Genomic DNA, 17,386 nt, shown 5'->3' on the forward strand with positions numbered 1-17,386 from the left:
TACATTCATTCTTCCCACCTGGGAGGTTCTGGCAGCTTGATCTGTTTAAGCTTAGGTTACTGGGGTTCAGACAACTTGTTCTTTAAAACAACTCCAAGGAGAGGAGCAGAGTGGGTGATGAGCTGCATTGGTTTTGAAAGCTTGGCTGCCAGTCTTAGCTTCAGCTTCAATAGATTGAATGACTTATGCCAGTGGCAGAGCTGAGAATCAGAGCTTTGAACATGAGATTACTGGTCTAGTGTTTCCATTCTGGGACAGTTTCTCTATGCAGCCTGGCAACTCTCTGGGCTTAGAGGGAATGAAAACAATTCCCAGTAGAGACTCAGCAGCACTGCATGCTTTAGTAGCTGCTGGAATCTCTTAGTGTTTTCCATTTCCTTCCTAGCCCTCACCTGCCCCCAGATTCCATTGCTCCTGACAACCCTGGCCAGTTTTGAGATTTTCCCGCATAACAGAAGGCAAAGAAGAAGCTTATCCCTCACCTTATCAACATGTTGAATAATACCAAGGCACCCTGGTTTGATTCAGATACCAATTTATACAAAAATCCAGGTTCCAATGTACCCAATAGCTGCCTACTTAACCAAAATCAACCCTTCATGTGACCTTAAAAAGCAAAGTGATAAGTAATTCCTCTCATTTTTATTGGTGAATTTCTTTCTCCAAAGTGCCAGTTAGAATTTATGGTAGGCCAAGGGAAGACTACCTCCACTTTTATTTCAATGGTGGCATGCAGGCCTGCCTCAGTGAGCCCACTGGGGACTGCTCTCCACTTACCTCATCTCTCCATCTCTCTTTTTAAACACCTGCAGCATAGTGTCTAATGTAGTCCTAATTTCAAGGACAGAGTACTGCACTTTTTCCAAATTCCTACGTTGAAAGTAGAACAGGAATGGGAAGAAAGAACTAATGAAGTTTTAGTGTATCCTGTCTTAGATGTTGATAATGCTACCAAATTCAGTCACAAGACTTAAATTCTTTAGTTGTCCACAAATTTCCCCCATGATGTAGTGGAGGAAGATATTGCATAGCCTCACTGTTTGAAATAAAAAAGGAAAAAATCTTGCACCTGAAAAGGACCACATGACAATATTTAGGGTAGGAATCCCTAATTCTGAAGGAAATCAGGTCAACCTACTAACTTCTCTATTCAGAGAAAAGTGTTAATCACTGGCCCAGGTGGCTGGGAGTGAATTAGTGATGGCACTTGACATAGATCTGGGCTCTGTGTGTCCAAGACACTGATCTAGGTCATAGCTGGTTCCTGTGAATGGGTATTCAGGTGATGCAGCAAGTAGGAATAGACTCAGAACTGTAAGACACTGCCAGTCGACAGTGTCTAAGATGCACAGTAATGCATTTAAACACATTGTTTCTGGGGTCCTTCAGTACACCAAATAAGCAATGAGCTCTGTTGAAGAGTCAACAGCTCTGGTTTCTAGACTCCCACCTGACAGTAGTCAGGGTATGACCTTCCACAGGAGCCTTGGCTAGGCAATCTCCAAATTGTGAAGATTTCTGAGCCCATGTCTCTAATAAAGTACATGAAAGGCAGTTGGCATAAAAGGAAAAGAAACCACTGTCACCAGAGCAGACTCACTGTTGTTCCAAATTCAATCTAATTTGGGCCAAAGATTTAATTTTAATATGTGAGACTTCTATAGTTACAGGACCAAGAATTTTATGCTCTGCTCCTTTGATGATATAAAGAATACTCTGAGACTCTTCAGTATAAATTTAAAACTTGGGTTAATGTCTTCCATCTCATAGGTTTGAATTTTTGATAAGCATTCATAAGGGGTCAAGTAGTAAATCAAGTAGTGGATGTTACCTCAATAGCATCTCTAACCATTGCCCTTGGCACCACCCCTGCTAAATCCAGCTGCTGTTGGACACTAATGTTTTGGTTTGGTTAGCAAACCTAAATGAACAAACTCCACCTTAATTACTAAATACATGAAATGTGAGATAGAGATGGCCTAGGGAATAATTAGCATAAACCCACAGCCTCACTAGAATGAGATGCTGATTTTCAGCACCAAAAATGGGTGCCTACAATTAATGCTACCAGAAACTCCTCAGACTCAGGGACAACCAAACAAAGTGAATGTCTTGGGAAGCATTCTAGAACTGCTTCCCTAAGAAGAAGAATATGCTCAAACAGCTCTTCCTAGAGTCAAAAGCTCTGGTCATGCCATTCCTATTTTACAAACTGGAACTGATGACTGGAGGAAGGTCTGTCATGTGAGCCACACCTACAGAATTCATCCATGCCCAAATGCAAATGCACAGTCTTTAGCTTGAGTCACCTGAAATTGGAGACAGCTAGAAGGAGAAAGCCACTGGCTTACCTGTGTTGGGAATCATTTTGGTCTGTGGATGGAACTGTTAAACACTCATCGTGGCCATGGAAAAGACGTACTACATGTCCACCAAGTAGGTACCCTATAAGAGAATGATATGCTACCATGAACTGATGGGAAGCTTAAAGAGAATGCCTTGTTTAAAAAGGGTAAATTCATGCAGGCCTAAGCCAGTTACAGAAAACAGCAAGAGAGATACACTTGGGAAATTACAGATTCCAAGAATTCAGGCCTCAGGCAGAAAAGATAAGAAAGTCAAAACAATTCTAACACTAAAAGTGAAATAGGGCTTTAGAGATGAGCAAGGCAAACATCAAAAGGAAAGGTGAAAAAAGTGTGTCAATTGATAGCAACAACAACAACAAAAAATAGAAGGAAAATTAAGTGGCTAGTGTTCAAAAGTTAGGGATTTTTTAATTTCTTAGGACATAAATATATCCAACACTAAATTCCCCTGATAAAGACCCATAATCTTATTGTATATTCTTTGTGGCAAATTCAAAATACAATCATAGGAAAGAAAAGAAGGTAATCAAAGAATGAAATTATGTCATTTTCAGGAGAATGGATGGAGGGAGTGGAGAATCATTTTGTTAAGAGAAATAAGCCACACCCAGAACAAATAGCACATGTTTCCTCTCATATGTGGAATCCAGAACTTAAAGTTCAAAATAAAACAAAAGCAAGGACATGAATGTAAAAGGGGGACTGTTTGGAGGAAGAACCAGCAGAGGAAGGGAGAGAGCAAGAAGGGGTGACTAGTGGATGTGATCAAAGTGCATTAATGCACATATGAAAACAGAACACACACATTAAAACTGCAAGAGAAGTGGGGAGTGGAGTAAGAGTCAAAGGGGTGGATATGATCAACATACATTATATAAATGATCACAATACACAATTACAAAAAGGAAGAAGAGAAAGGTGCTAGGAAGGAGGGTAGCAAAGTGCTCTTGGGGAGAAGATAGTTTTCAGATACGTGTGTGTGTTTATCACATTCAGCTCATGTCTGGGTGGCTTTCCTGCAGCAGCACAAAGGTGGAAGCAGAATCACTGCCCCAAGCTTTCAGAGTGAAGGAGCCTAAGTAGTCATAGAGCGCTGATGCTGAGCGGAAATACTGAGAAGGGCATGGTGGCCATTAACTCAAAGAACAGTAGCAGGAGGGAGCCCTAGCCTGAGCCTGCTTTGCACAAAGAAATGGATTTGTTATTCCTCTGAATTAAATTTGCCAGGCTACTGTGTTCTTGGGAGACATATGGACTTAATATGCTCACTATCTGTATTAGAATTTTTTAAAAAAAATCACATAATTAGATCACTTGGGGGACTGTCTTAAAATATTTTAGGTGCTGTATTAAAACAGTAAGAATGAGACATCATGGCAGAGGAAAAAGTACATTTCCAATGCATTTCATGCAGTGACAGTCTGATGTTCCTTGTTTTTTTACTACCCAGGGCAAGGAGACATTTTCTCAAGCTTCTCTTAAATATTCAGAAGTCTTTTTCCAATTTTGCAATATCTTACATTAACATTTCCAGCAATATATTTTTGCATTAAAAATAATTCATGATAGACTGTAGGGAAGTTCTTAGTTGACAATTTACTTAGAAAATGAAAACCTCAGTGATCAAGCTTATGGGTAAACTCTTCATCATCTCTTGATGGTGAGGCCAGGCCTCATTTGGAATCCTTCATCAATAGTCCATGGGCTTCTTCAATCAATACTTCAGTCACAGGAGAAAACTGCCATTACAGCTGTCCTTAGTTGAAGCACATGGGGCCACCATCAGGAAAGCAGTAGCATGGTGAGGCCGCTAATGTTCCTGATGGCTGAAACAGGTTTCTCTCTAGCAGAGGCTGAATGGACATTTTTCACAGAGCCAGATGGCTCCAGGGCTGAGCAGTCCCAGCTCAATCATCACAAGGGCACTGGATACTTCTATGAGGACCTTTTTGACATGATTTGCAAACATTCCTTAATCTCTACAAGCCTGTGTGGGGACTGAGAGATAATTCTACTCCTATAGTGAAAATGAAAATGTTACCAATGGAGATCAAATCAAAGCTCTCTAGGGAAAAAGTCTAAATCCAGACTTCTTGATTCCTGACAGAAAGGGAAAGGCTGAGAATAGAGTGGTGGGTCAGCCTTGGCCTCAAGGAAGGAGCTAAACAGATCTGTTGTTTCAAAATGTTCTGCATGTTGCCAAAAAGAGTTAAGAGTCTGTCATTCCCCAGGCGTTCACTTTGGCTCTGATGCCTTCTGAAGCTGGGTGTCACCTCGACAACTCTCATTTTCCCTGTTTCCAAACATCACAGCACAGAAGGGCACTCCCAGTTTGAAACTATGAGGCTCAGGAAGAAAAATAGGGTCAAAGCCTGTGATATGACTATTTTTAAAAAATTCTGATCTTGCTGTAAAGTACTTGAATGGAATGCAGTAACCCACAGGTCACTGACATTTTATTATTCTGCTCAGCTGTGATGTTACCTATATGAGAGGAAGGCCAATGTTTATTACATAATGCGCTTTGACTTCTCTTGGCTCCAAGAAATAGGATATGAGAACAAAGTTGGATGACCTTACTTCCAAGGAAAGAAAATAAAATACTGAGAAGCTTTTGCATATGATTTTTAAATGGTCTTCCATAAAGATAAATAAAACAAATGGCCACTTTGCTTATAAAGAAAGTTCTTCCCTTGGATGGAGAGAGTCACAGAGAGAGACAGAAACCATGACACCTCCTTGGTGAATTTCCCCCTTCTAAGACAGAAGTTGCTGGGGTCTGTATACTTGTAACTATCACTGCTAAATAAAAATGAAAACTCTGTCAGAGACTAAGGTGCTTATTCAAGTCCTGCATCTTGTGATAAACTAATTGTGTGTTCCAAAGGATTAAAAAATAAGACCAGGGATGCTCATGGATCAGTGCAGAAAATAACTCATACTGACCTCAGAATGGAAACCATGATGAATTAAAATCATGCTACCTATGCACCAAGACATTGAGGTGGGAACTGCAAAATAGCAGACAATATCAATGTACACTGCACAAGAGAGACTGGCAGGCTCAGGCCTGAATGCATAAAAGCAGCAGCACACCTTCCTCGACGCTACTTCCTGAGCATGTAGGATGCACATTCCACAGAGTTTGCATGAAGGAGGCGTCCACCTGGATGTTGCCATTGGATATGGACAGATGCTGCAGCAGAAACAGAAATGAAAGATGCTTTAAGTCACCAGTCCAGTCCTGACTGAGCAGCTCACCTGCAATTTCAAGGATTAAACTAAGCAGCCTTTCTGTTGTCTGGCTCTTTCTGCACAGTCTGTGGGAGCTTTCTCCTCCCAATCTACAAGCAGCTTCAAAGTGGGACACCTTATTCTGGGAAAAGGAAGAATACAGTGACAGAGGTGGCAGACAAGTACTGACTTCATTCCCCTCAGCTGGACTCCTGATTCAACACCAAATGAAAAAATATACATTCTTTGTAGAGTAAAAAAAACTAACAGATGGGAAACACAACTCCTGTATTTGGACAAAGTAAAGTCCACTAACAGGGTTGGCTCTATGAGGAACTGTTAGGAAGCTTCAACACTTGCCTTTGACATTTCTCTTCAGGCACCCCACCCTCAGCCACAGGACTGGTGTCAGTGGCACTTGCCTGGGTCCATGCCCAGCAGTAAAATCTCACCTGTATCTTCCAACCTTTGCAATATCCCAGGCACTAACACACTTTAAATTTTCCTTCTTTTTCCAACAAACCCTTATTTTCCTGTACTCCATTTTTTTTCTGGTTTGTTCTCCACTGGACAAGAGCCAAACTGTGATAAATTCACAGTGATGTGAGCTAATGTAATAGTTCCTGGGGCATTTAGTGCCGTATCTGCTGGATACGGCACTCTAACTCAACAGGGTAACAGTTAAATTCCATGCAAGGGAGAGGATTCAACCATCTCTCAAACATACTCCGTAAAGGCATTTTATCCTGCCCACACTGTTGTACCTCAGTTCCCCTTGGCTACCTTTTCCTAAAGGAAAAATTATGAAAATAAAAGACACTTGCATTAGGAGGTACTTACAAGGTATCTTTCAGAAGACACACTGACGAGGATTAGGTCATCACCAATCCGAACCTTCTCTCCCTCAGACCTCTGTTTGGAAGCAGGATGTATGGTCCACCAACAGGCTTCTCCTACATGAAGGCTCCTAGAGTTAGTCACTATGTCCTAACTGCCCCTCATACTTCTTCCTCCTGATGCTAAACCTTCAAACATACTCACACATTTACACATACACTACAGACTCCAATTTCTATATACTTATAATTGTTCTAGTCAGCCTCATACATCTCCTGACTACACCTATTATTTTCATTTTTAATGAAAGGAAGACAGACAGGGTTGGGGAAAGAGTACCAGAGGCTAGAAAGCATAGAAGCCTTTGAGTATTTTTAAGGCATATAGAAAATAGCCACAGTCCCTTTCAATTCTTTGTTTTGATTGATTTCACTGGTCTACTGAATACTAAAACACTTTATCTTTTGCTCTCCACCCTCCATGAAATACTATTAAAACAACAGTAAAGGTTTTTTTGAAGGTCCAAACCTACAAGGATTAAGATAACAGATATCTGAGAAACTTATAGCAAGGAAGAGAAACTGACATTTTGGAAAAAAGAAAGAAGATACATCCTTTTTGCCAAGAGAAAGCCAAACCTCAAGTGTCTAAATAAGAAATGGAGAAGCAGCCACCAATTTAAAGGCCCATCTCTGGAACTGGAGGTAAAGTTACTTGGGAAGGCAGCAGAAGATGGGTTGAACACAGGAGGGCAGCTGCAACCTTTAAAGGACATTCTAACCCCAGATCCCTTCCTTAACCCACAGAGGACTTTTCCTCCTCTAAGGTACAGCAGAATTCAATCAATGGAATCCAATACCACCAGGGACCTGGGCTTGGAAAGACTGGGCACTGTAGAGCAAGGAAGTAGAGTTTCCCTGAAAACAGAGCTAAAGTTTACACGTGATTAGTGACAGCCCAGCCTTTTGCCTTCTGTCTCACCCCTCAGCTTCTAGAAGGCCAGTTTCAAAGCCTTGCCATCCCTACTCCCCGAACTTGAGGATGGCTTTTTAGGGAAGCCAAACTACCCCAGGTAAAAGAGTACCCAGGTCTCTGACAGTCAGCTGTTAGTGCCTTGACCCAAGCATGAACAAAGACCACGATTGCCAAAAATCCAAATCACAAAAGGGGGGATTGGAGGGATGGCGAACAAAAGGACTTTAGAAAATCTTACAAGAATTAATTTTAGATAAGAGAAAAAGTTACATTCATGAAACAGCATGAAAGCATCCATGAAGCCCACCTTCAGAGAAAAAGAAAAATACTGTTTGATCTTGAAAAAAAGAGGAAACGATGACTGCATGCTAAAGTTGAAACTTTCTCCCAGAAAGAACATAGAAAAGCAGATTGGAAATAGGAGCAAAAAGAGAAGTAGAAAACCAACCCGGAGGAATCTCAGAAAGTAAGAACAGGGAGTTAATAAAAAAAAGTAGGTATTACAACTTTCCCAGCACTGAAAGGTAAACATTGTTTTTTTTTTCCCTTTAGTGGTACTGGGGTTTGACCTCAGGGCCTCACACTTGCTAGTCAGGTGCTCTACCACTTGAGCCATGCCACCAACCCTTGACAAGCAAGCATTTTTAAATTGAAAGCCCCCAACGCAGTGAAGGGCAGAGACCCATACCAAGATGCATCTTTGGGAGACTTTTTGAACAGATTCACGCCAAGACACATTGTGGGATTGTAAAAATCATGAAAAAGATCTTAGTAGCCTTCAGAAAAGAAAAACAGGTCACACAGGAAATATCGGGAATCAGAATGTAGACTTCTTTCTCAACAGCCAGACCATAAGCTGAAAGAAAGCCTCAGGAAGCCAAGAAAAAAAATGTATTTTCAATGCTGAATTAAACTACACTATGACTTACTTGTGCAGTTACAATTAAGAAACTTTCAGACAACAGTTTACTTTCTATATGCAGTTTTTCTTTTTGAAAACTACAGGGTAGTGTGCCTCACCAAAATGAAGTAGTAAACCAATAAGGGAAAAAAAAATTATGAAATCCAGGAAACGTGGAGTCTAGCAAAGAGGCAAAGGGAACTCCTTGAATGATGGCAGATATTTCTAAGACAACAAAACCAACAGAAGAGATGACGTGACTGAATCTGACCAGGAGACATATTTAGTTCTACAGGAAACTTTGGAAACGAATGAATGATTGGGTCAAAGAAAACTCATCAAAAAAGGAAATTAATAACTACTGGAAAACCCAAAAGCAACACAATAAACTTGACCTACAGTATATTATGTGGCTTATTTGCAGTTGAAAGTTGTAGTTATACTAATAAATATAAAAGGTCATCACTGATTTGGTGGTTACATAAATATAGATGTAAATATACTGGGAGGGTAGGGAGAAAAGACAAGACTAAATTTTTATCAGGACATCAATAGATAATACCCAATCTGGAAAGAAAAACAAAACAGTGGTATAGATGTGTTAACAAAGGCACACTTGAAGAGCTGAAAGTAGCTGCCCGGAAGAGTCCAGAGCAGGAACCAGTGGGGCTGCCGCTTTTAAAAACTTCAGAGCGCAAATGATCTCTTTAAACTACGTGTTATTACTTTGATTAAATTTAAAATTGTATGACAAGAGGCTGACCTCTACATCTAAAGGGGAAAAATGATCCATACATCCTTTATAAACTCTGTGAGCCAGCATGAAGAATGTTTTTCCCCCTGCCATCTCCTGTGCTCTGGACCCAGGAATGGAGACATTCCCTGAATCAATAGGGTAGACCAGTCACTGGCCTTAAAATGCAGACCATGCTTTTAGAATGTGTGTACGTAGGAATTTTATTTTTTGTTTTACATTTCTTTCTTCTTAAGTCTAAATTCTAAAGCTATATCTAAATTCTAAAATCAAAATAATAAAAAATTCTTTAAAAGGAACATGGAAAGAATTAAGTAAACAAAATCAAGGGTAAAGTAATCATCCATTCTGTTAAGTCTAAGAATTTATTATTCGGTATATAGGGGGAAATCCTGGAATTGTTGAAGAAGCTCTCCCCAAATTTTCTCCTTGACATTCAACCCATGAACATTCTGCTTATTTACAACTTTGAGGAAGTTTCTGGGCTAAAAGTGTGTTTACAGAGTTACCTAGTCAGGAAAGGAGATCCTGTCCTGCTGGCTCCCTGTGAACCTCCTCCTCAGAGAGGAGACTCAGCTCAGGGAACGAGGATCATTCCCTGACTTGTCTGCACTCTTGTCTCCACACTCTCATCAAGCCAGTCTTATTCAAGAAGAAGACAAGAAGAGTTGGGGTATGGGAGGTGAAATTAAGGTGAATGATCTCAGGTTCTAGTTTTAATCAAGACCCAGCTTTTTTTTTTTGCCTGGTCTGCTGGCATAGTTTGCACTATGTTTGACTTCATGAACTCAGAAAAAAAGTGCTGAAAAGAGTAATATTCTCTGGTATTTTCCCTCCATTTTTCTTGGTGGCTCAAATAGTTAACTAAAACATATTTCCTGAACATTGAGTGGAAAGTGGTATTTCTCAATTTCTTCCCAACTTTCAGAAAGTATAAAGTCATTTTTAGTGATACAAATAAAATGACCACATATGACTTTTCCAAGATTGGCAGCTGGTTTCTATATAAAGGCAGACATTCTCACAGCATGGCACATCACTCATTTTGTAATTTCAGCAAAGGTTGACAACATTTTAGAGGAAATTACATTTTAAGAAAGACACCTTAGTTGAAAACAAAGAAACTGAAAATCAAATTTGCATGTAATCTTATTTTAGGGAAAAAAGCTCATAATGGTGGAGGCAGGGTCACTTTTTGCTTTGCACATAAGTAAGAAGAGCAGAGAGAAAGCGATTCTCCTTCGGGGACTCCTAAGATACTACTGGGCAGACAGAAGCAGCAGGTGCACATACATGGTCTAGACCCCAGATTATTTTCTTGATCACCTATAAAATCAGACAATTTGGATCCTTAATTTATACACATACTTACCCTTAGAATAACAACATAGACCTTTGTCTTTCTTTGGTGACCCAGCATAAGAACCCTCATCCTATTTGGGGGAAATGCCATGATATCAGGAACATATTTTAGTTAGACATTCTTGCAGTATGTCCTTGGTTATTTTTGTTTCCCTGGTCTTTTTTTCCTCCTGGCCTGCCCAATTTCCAACCTGGGACTCCAGCTTTGCTGCAGATTTGACCCAATATCCTTTCAGTAAATTCTTACTTTGCTTGAGCTAATCAGAATCAGTTTCTATTGTTCAGCACCAAGAATCCTGATTGGTAATAGCTTTCCCTCTATACAGTGAAAATCCAGATCTAACGCCCTTGATGGTCAGATGGTCCACAACTATTTCCAGTCATGGGGATGCTTCATCCCCAGGCCAGTTGTTCCTCTTCTGGTTAACTGCAGCTATTACTAAGTTTTACCCATTGCTCTGTTGGTCTTTGGAACACCCCACAGGAAGTTAGGACCTTCTTTGATGCTATAACTTCCTGGATGTTTGTAGATAGTTCTTTTATTCCTCTGTTCTCCCTTTCTGGTTTCTAGTGAGACTCTACACCACCATGGTCACCACCTTTCTTGGCACAACCCTTTTAACGATATTAACTATTTTTGACTATAGTTAATGGTTCTCAAAGTATATGATAGTTGGTAGTAGAAGACAGCTCACATTGATTCATATAGTGAGAACTTTAAGAGAAAAAACTGCAACTCTTCTAATGTAATTCTATCAGAGAAACTTTTAAGTTTAGAACTAGTATAAATAATGTTTTTCCAATACCTACCAGCATCTTTTCAATTATTTTTCAATTTATTTTCCTTATATTTCCTTTACAGTAAGTCATACCAATTCTCTACTTATGGGAATGACAGAGAAGTTTTATCTGTAACATTTTAAATACAAAAGTACGTAAATTTAAAGAAAAACAAGTGATTTTAAAGGTGATACTCTGGAATGGCAAAAATGACGATGGTGGATATCATTTACTGACATTGGATGGGGTATTTTGTTTGTTTGTTTCGTACTGGGGATTGAACCCAAGACCTCACACATGCTAGGCAAGTGCTCTGTCACTTGAGCCACACTTCCAGCACTGGCTGACATTTGGGAAACTGCTTTAGAAATAGTTTGCTTACTGAGAATGAAACAGGATTGTTCCTTTAATGTAGACACTATCCTTCACTACTCAGCTCCCATTATGCTGCCTTTACTTTCTTCTTAGCAGTTACTTATTATTGTTGGTTCTTATCAGGACTTTTAGTACCAGACCCTAAAAAAAACCCAGTGTTTGAGACTCTAGTAACTGAGAGGAAAGTGCCATGCTCCTCTTACTCTTAGTTTCCATACATTTCACACATTCTTTCTTTAGTTCATTCTCCAAAATTTTATCAGTCCTATTTCCTGACCTGGCTGGTCTGGAATCCTAAAAGAGTAACATTCAGTGCCCTTCTCAAAAGCTCTTAGCATAAGACCTCAGTGGGCAGGAGTGTTACTTACCTGTGGCATGTTCCTGTAGACCTACGTCAAAGGCAAGCTTATCTGTCTGGGATCTCGATGTGGTCAAGCATGTTAGATACTGTGAAACAAGAGAAGAAGCTAGTGACACCACATTCCTCTAGGGATCTGGCAGTCCACTATTGTTAGCGCCCCACCAGTTTCAACAATGAGCTACTGTGGAGTGGAGTCACTTACCTTGTTCATTGGACAGTTAACTGGTACATTTGAAAAATATTTTTTATGTATTGAAAACTTCAAAGGTAGTCTTAGCTGATGATCTAGTGATTTAATTTGTAGGGCTACATGTTATAGAAATGAATTGGAAATATTAAAGTGCTTTAGTTCAAAAGTACTGAGAGACTTTTAAATTGGGAACAATATAAACAGAACGTAAAAGACCAACAATAATGGAAAGACTAGGTAAACTTTGGTACTTCCCTTTTATGGGATATTATATCATTAAGAGTAATCCTCACAAATATGCAACAGTATGGAACTTTGAGCTAACAAGTCGTATATAAAATAGCACATCTGTAGAATTAACATGTACACAAAGTTTACATGCCTAGCAGTTACATGCCATACAAAAGTGGTAACAGAAGTTTGTGTTTGGATAGTGGGTTGTTGGGGAGAGGTGGAGAATCATATACGATTCCCCTATTTATTTTCTGTTTCCCATGTTTCCTGTGAGGTTTAAAACTGCTCAAAATAACATTTATTTTTTAAATGATCATAAAGACATATGTGTGGGTGAAATATTAAAAATGATTTTTAAAGCAGCTTGATAAAGTAAGGAAACTAGGGGCTTTCCCTGCCTCCTATGTGGATGGCACATAGTACCCCTTGGAGTCAGAGTGGGAGGCCAGTGAGCACTGGGGATGGGCTTTCTGAGCCCAATGTCTAGCTCTCTACAAAAAGGAGAGGGAAACTGTTGCAATGCACAGAACCATATTTCATAGGCTTTCCCAGAGTTTCTGTAAAAAGGAACCAACCAGCGCAGAGTTTATGATAACTGTGAACCAGACTTTAAAGAGGACTAAATTTAACCGTGAGTAATGTAAGCCCCTCATAGCTCTACCAGGATGTCAGCCTGAGTTTTCAAAGTCAGGAGATGCATGCTGTTGGAAGTTTTGTTTGTTCTATTTAGGTAGAAAAAGAAGTGTTAAGGTTTTGTTTGCCCTACGGACAAGCAACAGACTCTAAAGATAGACAATTGCCTCTCAGTTCCAGAGTATGTCAGGGCACACATTTCCCACACAACCTGTTCCCATAGCCTGCTCAGATACACTTGGCCATTTTTATGTTTTTGCCACAAAGCACTAAAACAGACAAACAAGCAGGCTGAAAGGTCAACTTCCTACTAGTGCTCAGGAAAAATACTGCAGTAAATAAATTATTTAAGAACTAGCTGCTAATTCCAATATGACAATGTGACAGTTCAAGCTTTGGGGAAGAACCCTGCATGCTGCAGGTGTAAATGTGTGAAAATAAGGTCTCAAGTTAGTGTTTCAGTTTCCCATAAGGTTAAAGAAGACAGATCTTCCTCAGGCTGACAGCAAGTGAGAATAACATACTTAGGGATGGAGAGCAAATGTTATTGGAGTTGGCATGCATACTTGATTGAGATCATAATATTCTTCTCAATGTTCCCTGCAAAAGATCTTTTTTACCTGTATTTTACTATCATACTTATTAAAAGTCTGCATTTTTTTTCAGGTTACATTGAGTTATCTCCATTCCAGTCATTCTGGTTCTAAATCCCTGATTAACTGTAGCCCAATCAGCTTTCTGTGATTGCCTCATCCCTTGACTCTGGATTAATATAATACCTTCAAATTCTCCCAGGACTGAATGCCCTGGACATCACTGCATTTCTTTGAGCTGGGCAAAAGAGGAAAAATGTCACAAAAATCCCATTTGATTGGTTTTCTTCTATGTTGGTTCCCCTCCACGGTTTGTTTGATCTATCATGAATCTGACAATAACTCATTGAGCATCTAGTATATTCAAGCCCTGTACTTTGTGGGGTTGGCTTAGCAAAGTAAACAAAAGATGGCTCTTTTCATCATGAAGTGGTATGTAGCAGCCTTAAGCAAACATGGAGGCAGTGCTAAGACAACAGCGTACTGCAATTATCTATGTTCTGAATGGCTTCTCATGTTAAATGGCTTCCTGAACTGCCCCATCTTCTCCTCTCCAGTGGTGAAGGCAGATGTCTGGATCGCTTACCATCCCACTGAATGAGTGCTGCAGAAGAATTGCATGGCCATACAGCAGGGTCCGGTGGCCACCCCCTTGTGCTGCCTGTGGGAAGAAGGGAGATAAATATCAGCACGTGCCAGGTGTGGCTTCTGACAGCTAAGCAGCACAAAAATTCCGGGAGCAGACTCCAAGAAAAACACTCAATGCAAAGCTCCCAAGGAATTCATCTCAAAAGCCAGTGTCTGGCTGATGGGTGGACAGAGACTCAAGACTATGACCATGCAATACCCTGTGGAGAGGGTGTGAGGACCACACCTCTCAGCAGACATGGCTCCTTCCCAGAACCAGCAGCACCCCAGAGTTGTTCTACCAGAGAAGCATGTAAACAATGGAGGAACTGCTTACCTTCTTTTGAAACTTCTCAGCAGCGTTGAGAGAGAGACAGAGAGAAAGAGAGAGAGAGAGAGAGAGAGAGAGAGAGAGAGAGAGAGAGAGAGAGAGAGAGAGAGAAAGAGAGAGAGAAACAAACATAATGTAACTGCAGCCTAGGGACCAGGGCAGCTTAGGGGGCAGGCATACACTAACATTCTGCATCTTGCAGTCTTTTCCCCCTCCCAGCACTGTGCCCTTGGCCCACTCAACTCAGAGGGGTCCTTTTTGTACAGATCTCACAAACCAGGGAGATCTCTGAAATCATGCAGAAAGAGACCTCAGGGGAGACCACCTTGGTGTCTTCTCTGCCTCTCCAGCAGATCCACTTGGGCCACTTGCTCAGTGGCTGCCCAGATAGTGGAGAAGGTGGCCTGAGAGGAAGAGGTGGCCCAATGTGGGGCCCTAATTGGATTCCCCCTTGCTATGCAAAATTGACTAATGACTGAATAATGCAAAGCAAAAGTATAACTTATCCCAGGTACATGGAGAGATGAAACCTACAAATACTTCCAACATTTTTGGCATTAACATTTGCACCTTCTCCCCTGAGAGTCTTGTCATCATGCTGACCTGTCCCCAGTCATGTTTTGATGACACAACTCTTTTAGGATGTGACTGAGCATAGGCAATGCCCTCCCCCAGCACACACAAAAAGAGAGTCCAGAGTCTGAGATAACAGTTCATTGCCAAGAGAAATCTCAACATTTTCCTTCTATGAAGTCAAGGGCATTTTTTATGTAGACCATTTTGTTCAGAGCTGTAGACTCCCCAGGGCTCTTTAAGTTTTGTTCTCCCTGGTGTCTCTCTTCCAGTCATAGCAATGAGCAACACAGAAGAGGAGAATCAGGTGGAGGGGAGAGAGGCAGAGGTCTGCCATGACTAATTCTATTTCAACTCTATTTTGATTAACAGAATCACTCTGTCAAACAGACTGTTTTTCATATCATACAATAAGCCTAAAGAGAGAAAAAAAGAAATGTGGTATGTTTTAAAAGCTGGCAGCTAAATATGAATGTGGCTGTGCTTTTTCCTACAGCTATACAGATATTTAAGGTTCTCCAGAACTTGATACCATGTAGGAATTGCAGTACTCTTCACAAGAATTCCAGATTTCTTAAATGGTTTGCATCAACTTCAGTTTCTGTATTTACAAATGTGTCAACACCTCACATTAAAGTTAGGTACACTAAATAATTCCACATCTTGTCAGTCTAACTGAAATTGCCCCTACACACTTGTGTCCTTACAAGCTGAGTGGTGGTTCCTGATGGCTTATGTTGTGGCTGCATCATCCTAAATGAACAACTCAATTGTATTTCCTGCTGTCAACTGGGGCCACACCTTTCTCCAGGGTTCATATCAGTTCTGGAATCCTAAGAGGTCAGGAGCTAGTGACCCCAAACAGGCACTGAGAAACTCGGCCCCTCTTCTTCTCTGCACTTCTACAAGCATTTTTGGGCCCTTGTGTCCCTCGTTACAGAGACCCCAGAAAAGATGAGGGATCTCAGTGCCCCTCTGGGACTGAATAGGATGTCACTGTGCAGAACCCAGGAGCCTTCACATTCCAAATGCTTGTCCTTTAAGGCGCTAGCTCTTAGCTGTTGGTGGACATCAGAATCTCCAGTCCCTACCACAGAGTGTCTGCTTCGGTAATCCTGGATCTGGGTGCTGAGAGAACCTGCATTTCTAACACGTTCCTGGTGAGCCTCATGCTGCTGGCCCAGAGGTCACATTTGAGAGTCACCGCTGTAAGGCAAGAAGCAGGCTCAGTGCTAGGATGGCAGAGGACATTTTCCTGCAGAGCCTATGCAATCATCATCATGAAGGTTAACACCATGGAACCCGTGCTGCCTACCAGGCACTCACATGCCATCAGGGCCCATCCTCAGAACCCCTTCTCAGGAAAGTGAAGACTTCATCCATCTTCTAGGTGAGGAATCTGACACTTGAAAAGGGTGTCTTGCCTCATGTATTACAGTTGATGTGGTGGGAGGGGGATATGTACATGGGGTTCATGCCAGATGCTGAGCTCATCTAACCGTGCGTAGATTGAGTGGGTAGGCACTAGAGGAAGAGGATGGGAGGTTCTTCCTAAGCTGGCTACACAGCTGGGACTTGATGTGCTCAGATCTATGCCGAGCAGTGTGTGTGAACTACTTCATTTTATCTTCTCAGATAGTAGGGCAAGATGACTATGTCACTTAATCCCATTTTACAGCTATACACACTGATGCTCAAAGTCATGCAGGTGCCAAGTGCAGTCAGGACTTAACAAAGACAGGCCAGTAGCCATATGCTACATGTTCTGCTTTCCCATTGTTTTGTAGGAGAGATAAGACTTGTATAAAAATCATGTTAAAGGGGCACCACTTGGAGGCAGAAGGAAAAAGGGGAGGGAAGAGGGGGATAAGAAAGAGTAAGAGACACATATGGAAATGTCATGATGAAATCCCTGACTATGTATAATTTAATAATCTCCAATAAAATAAACTTAAAAAATACCATGTTACAAGCCAGGTACTGGTGGCTCATGCCTGCAATCCTAGCTACTTGGGAGGTTGAGATCAGGAGGATTGAGGTTTGAGGCCAGCCTGGGCAAACAGTTCACAAGACCCCCCCCCTCCCATCTCCAAAATAACCAGAGAAAAATGGACTGGAGATGTGGCTCAAGTGGAAGAACATCTGCTTTGCAAATTCAAAGCCCTGAATTCAAATCCCAGTCCCACCTATATATATGTATGTGTGTGTGTGTGTGTGTGTGTGTGTGTGTGTAATGTTAAAAATAGAAAGAGCATTC

General features: G+C 41.0%; 1 protein-coding gene across 10 annotated transcripts in view; it reads right to left on the reverse strand.

Annotated features, from left to right (window-relative positions):
* The window catches only part of Ryr3 (ryanodine receptor 3), a 494,693-nt gene that overhangs the window by 280,092 nt on the left and 197,215 nt on the right, over window positions 1–17,386 (reverse strand). For all 10 annotated transcript variants that reach the window (XM_074065580.1, XM_074065577.1, XM_074065585.1 and 7 more), the window contains exons 4-8: window positions 14,185–14,259; window positions 11,956–12,034; window positions 6,444–6,556; window positions 5,466–5,565; window positions 2,352–2,445 (exon numbers count right to left, since the gene is read on the reverse strand). In XM_074065580.1, the coding sequence (XP_073921681.1) occupies window positions 2,352–2,445; window positions 5,466–5,565; window positions 6,444–6,556; window positions 11,956–12,034; window positions 14,185–14,259 (461 nt within the window). The remainder of the gene's footprint in view (window positions 1–2,351; window positions 2,446–5,465; window positions 5,566–6,443; window positions 6,557–11,955; window positions 12,035–14,184; window positions 14,260–17,386) is intronic.

The sequence above is a fragment of the Castor canadensis genome, chromosome 2 (assembly GCF_047511655.1).
Source record: "Castor canadensis chromosome 2, mCasCan1.hap1v2, whole genome shotgun sequence".
In the NCBI taxonomy this organism is placed as follows: domain Eukaryota; kingdom Metazoa; phylum Chordata; class Mammalia; order Rodentia; family Castoridae; genus Castor; species Castor canadensis.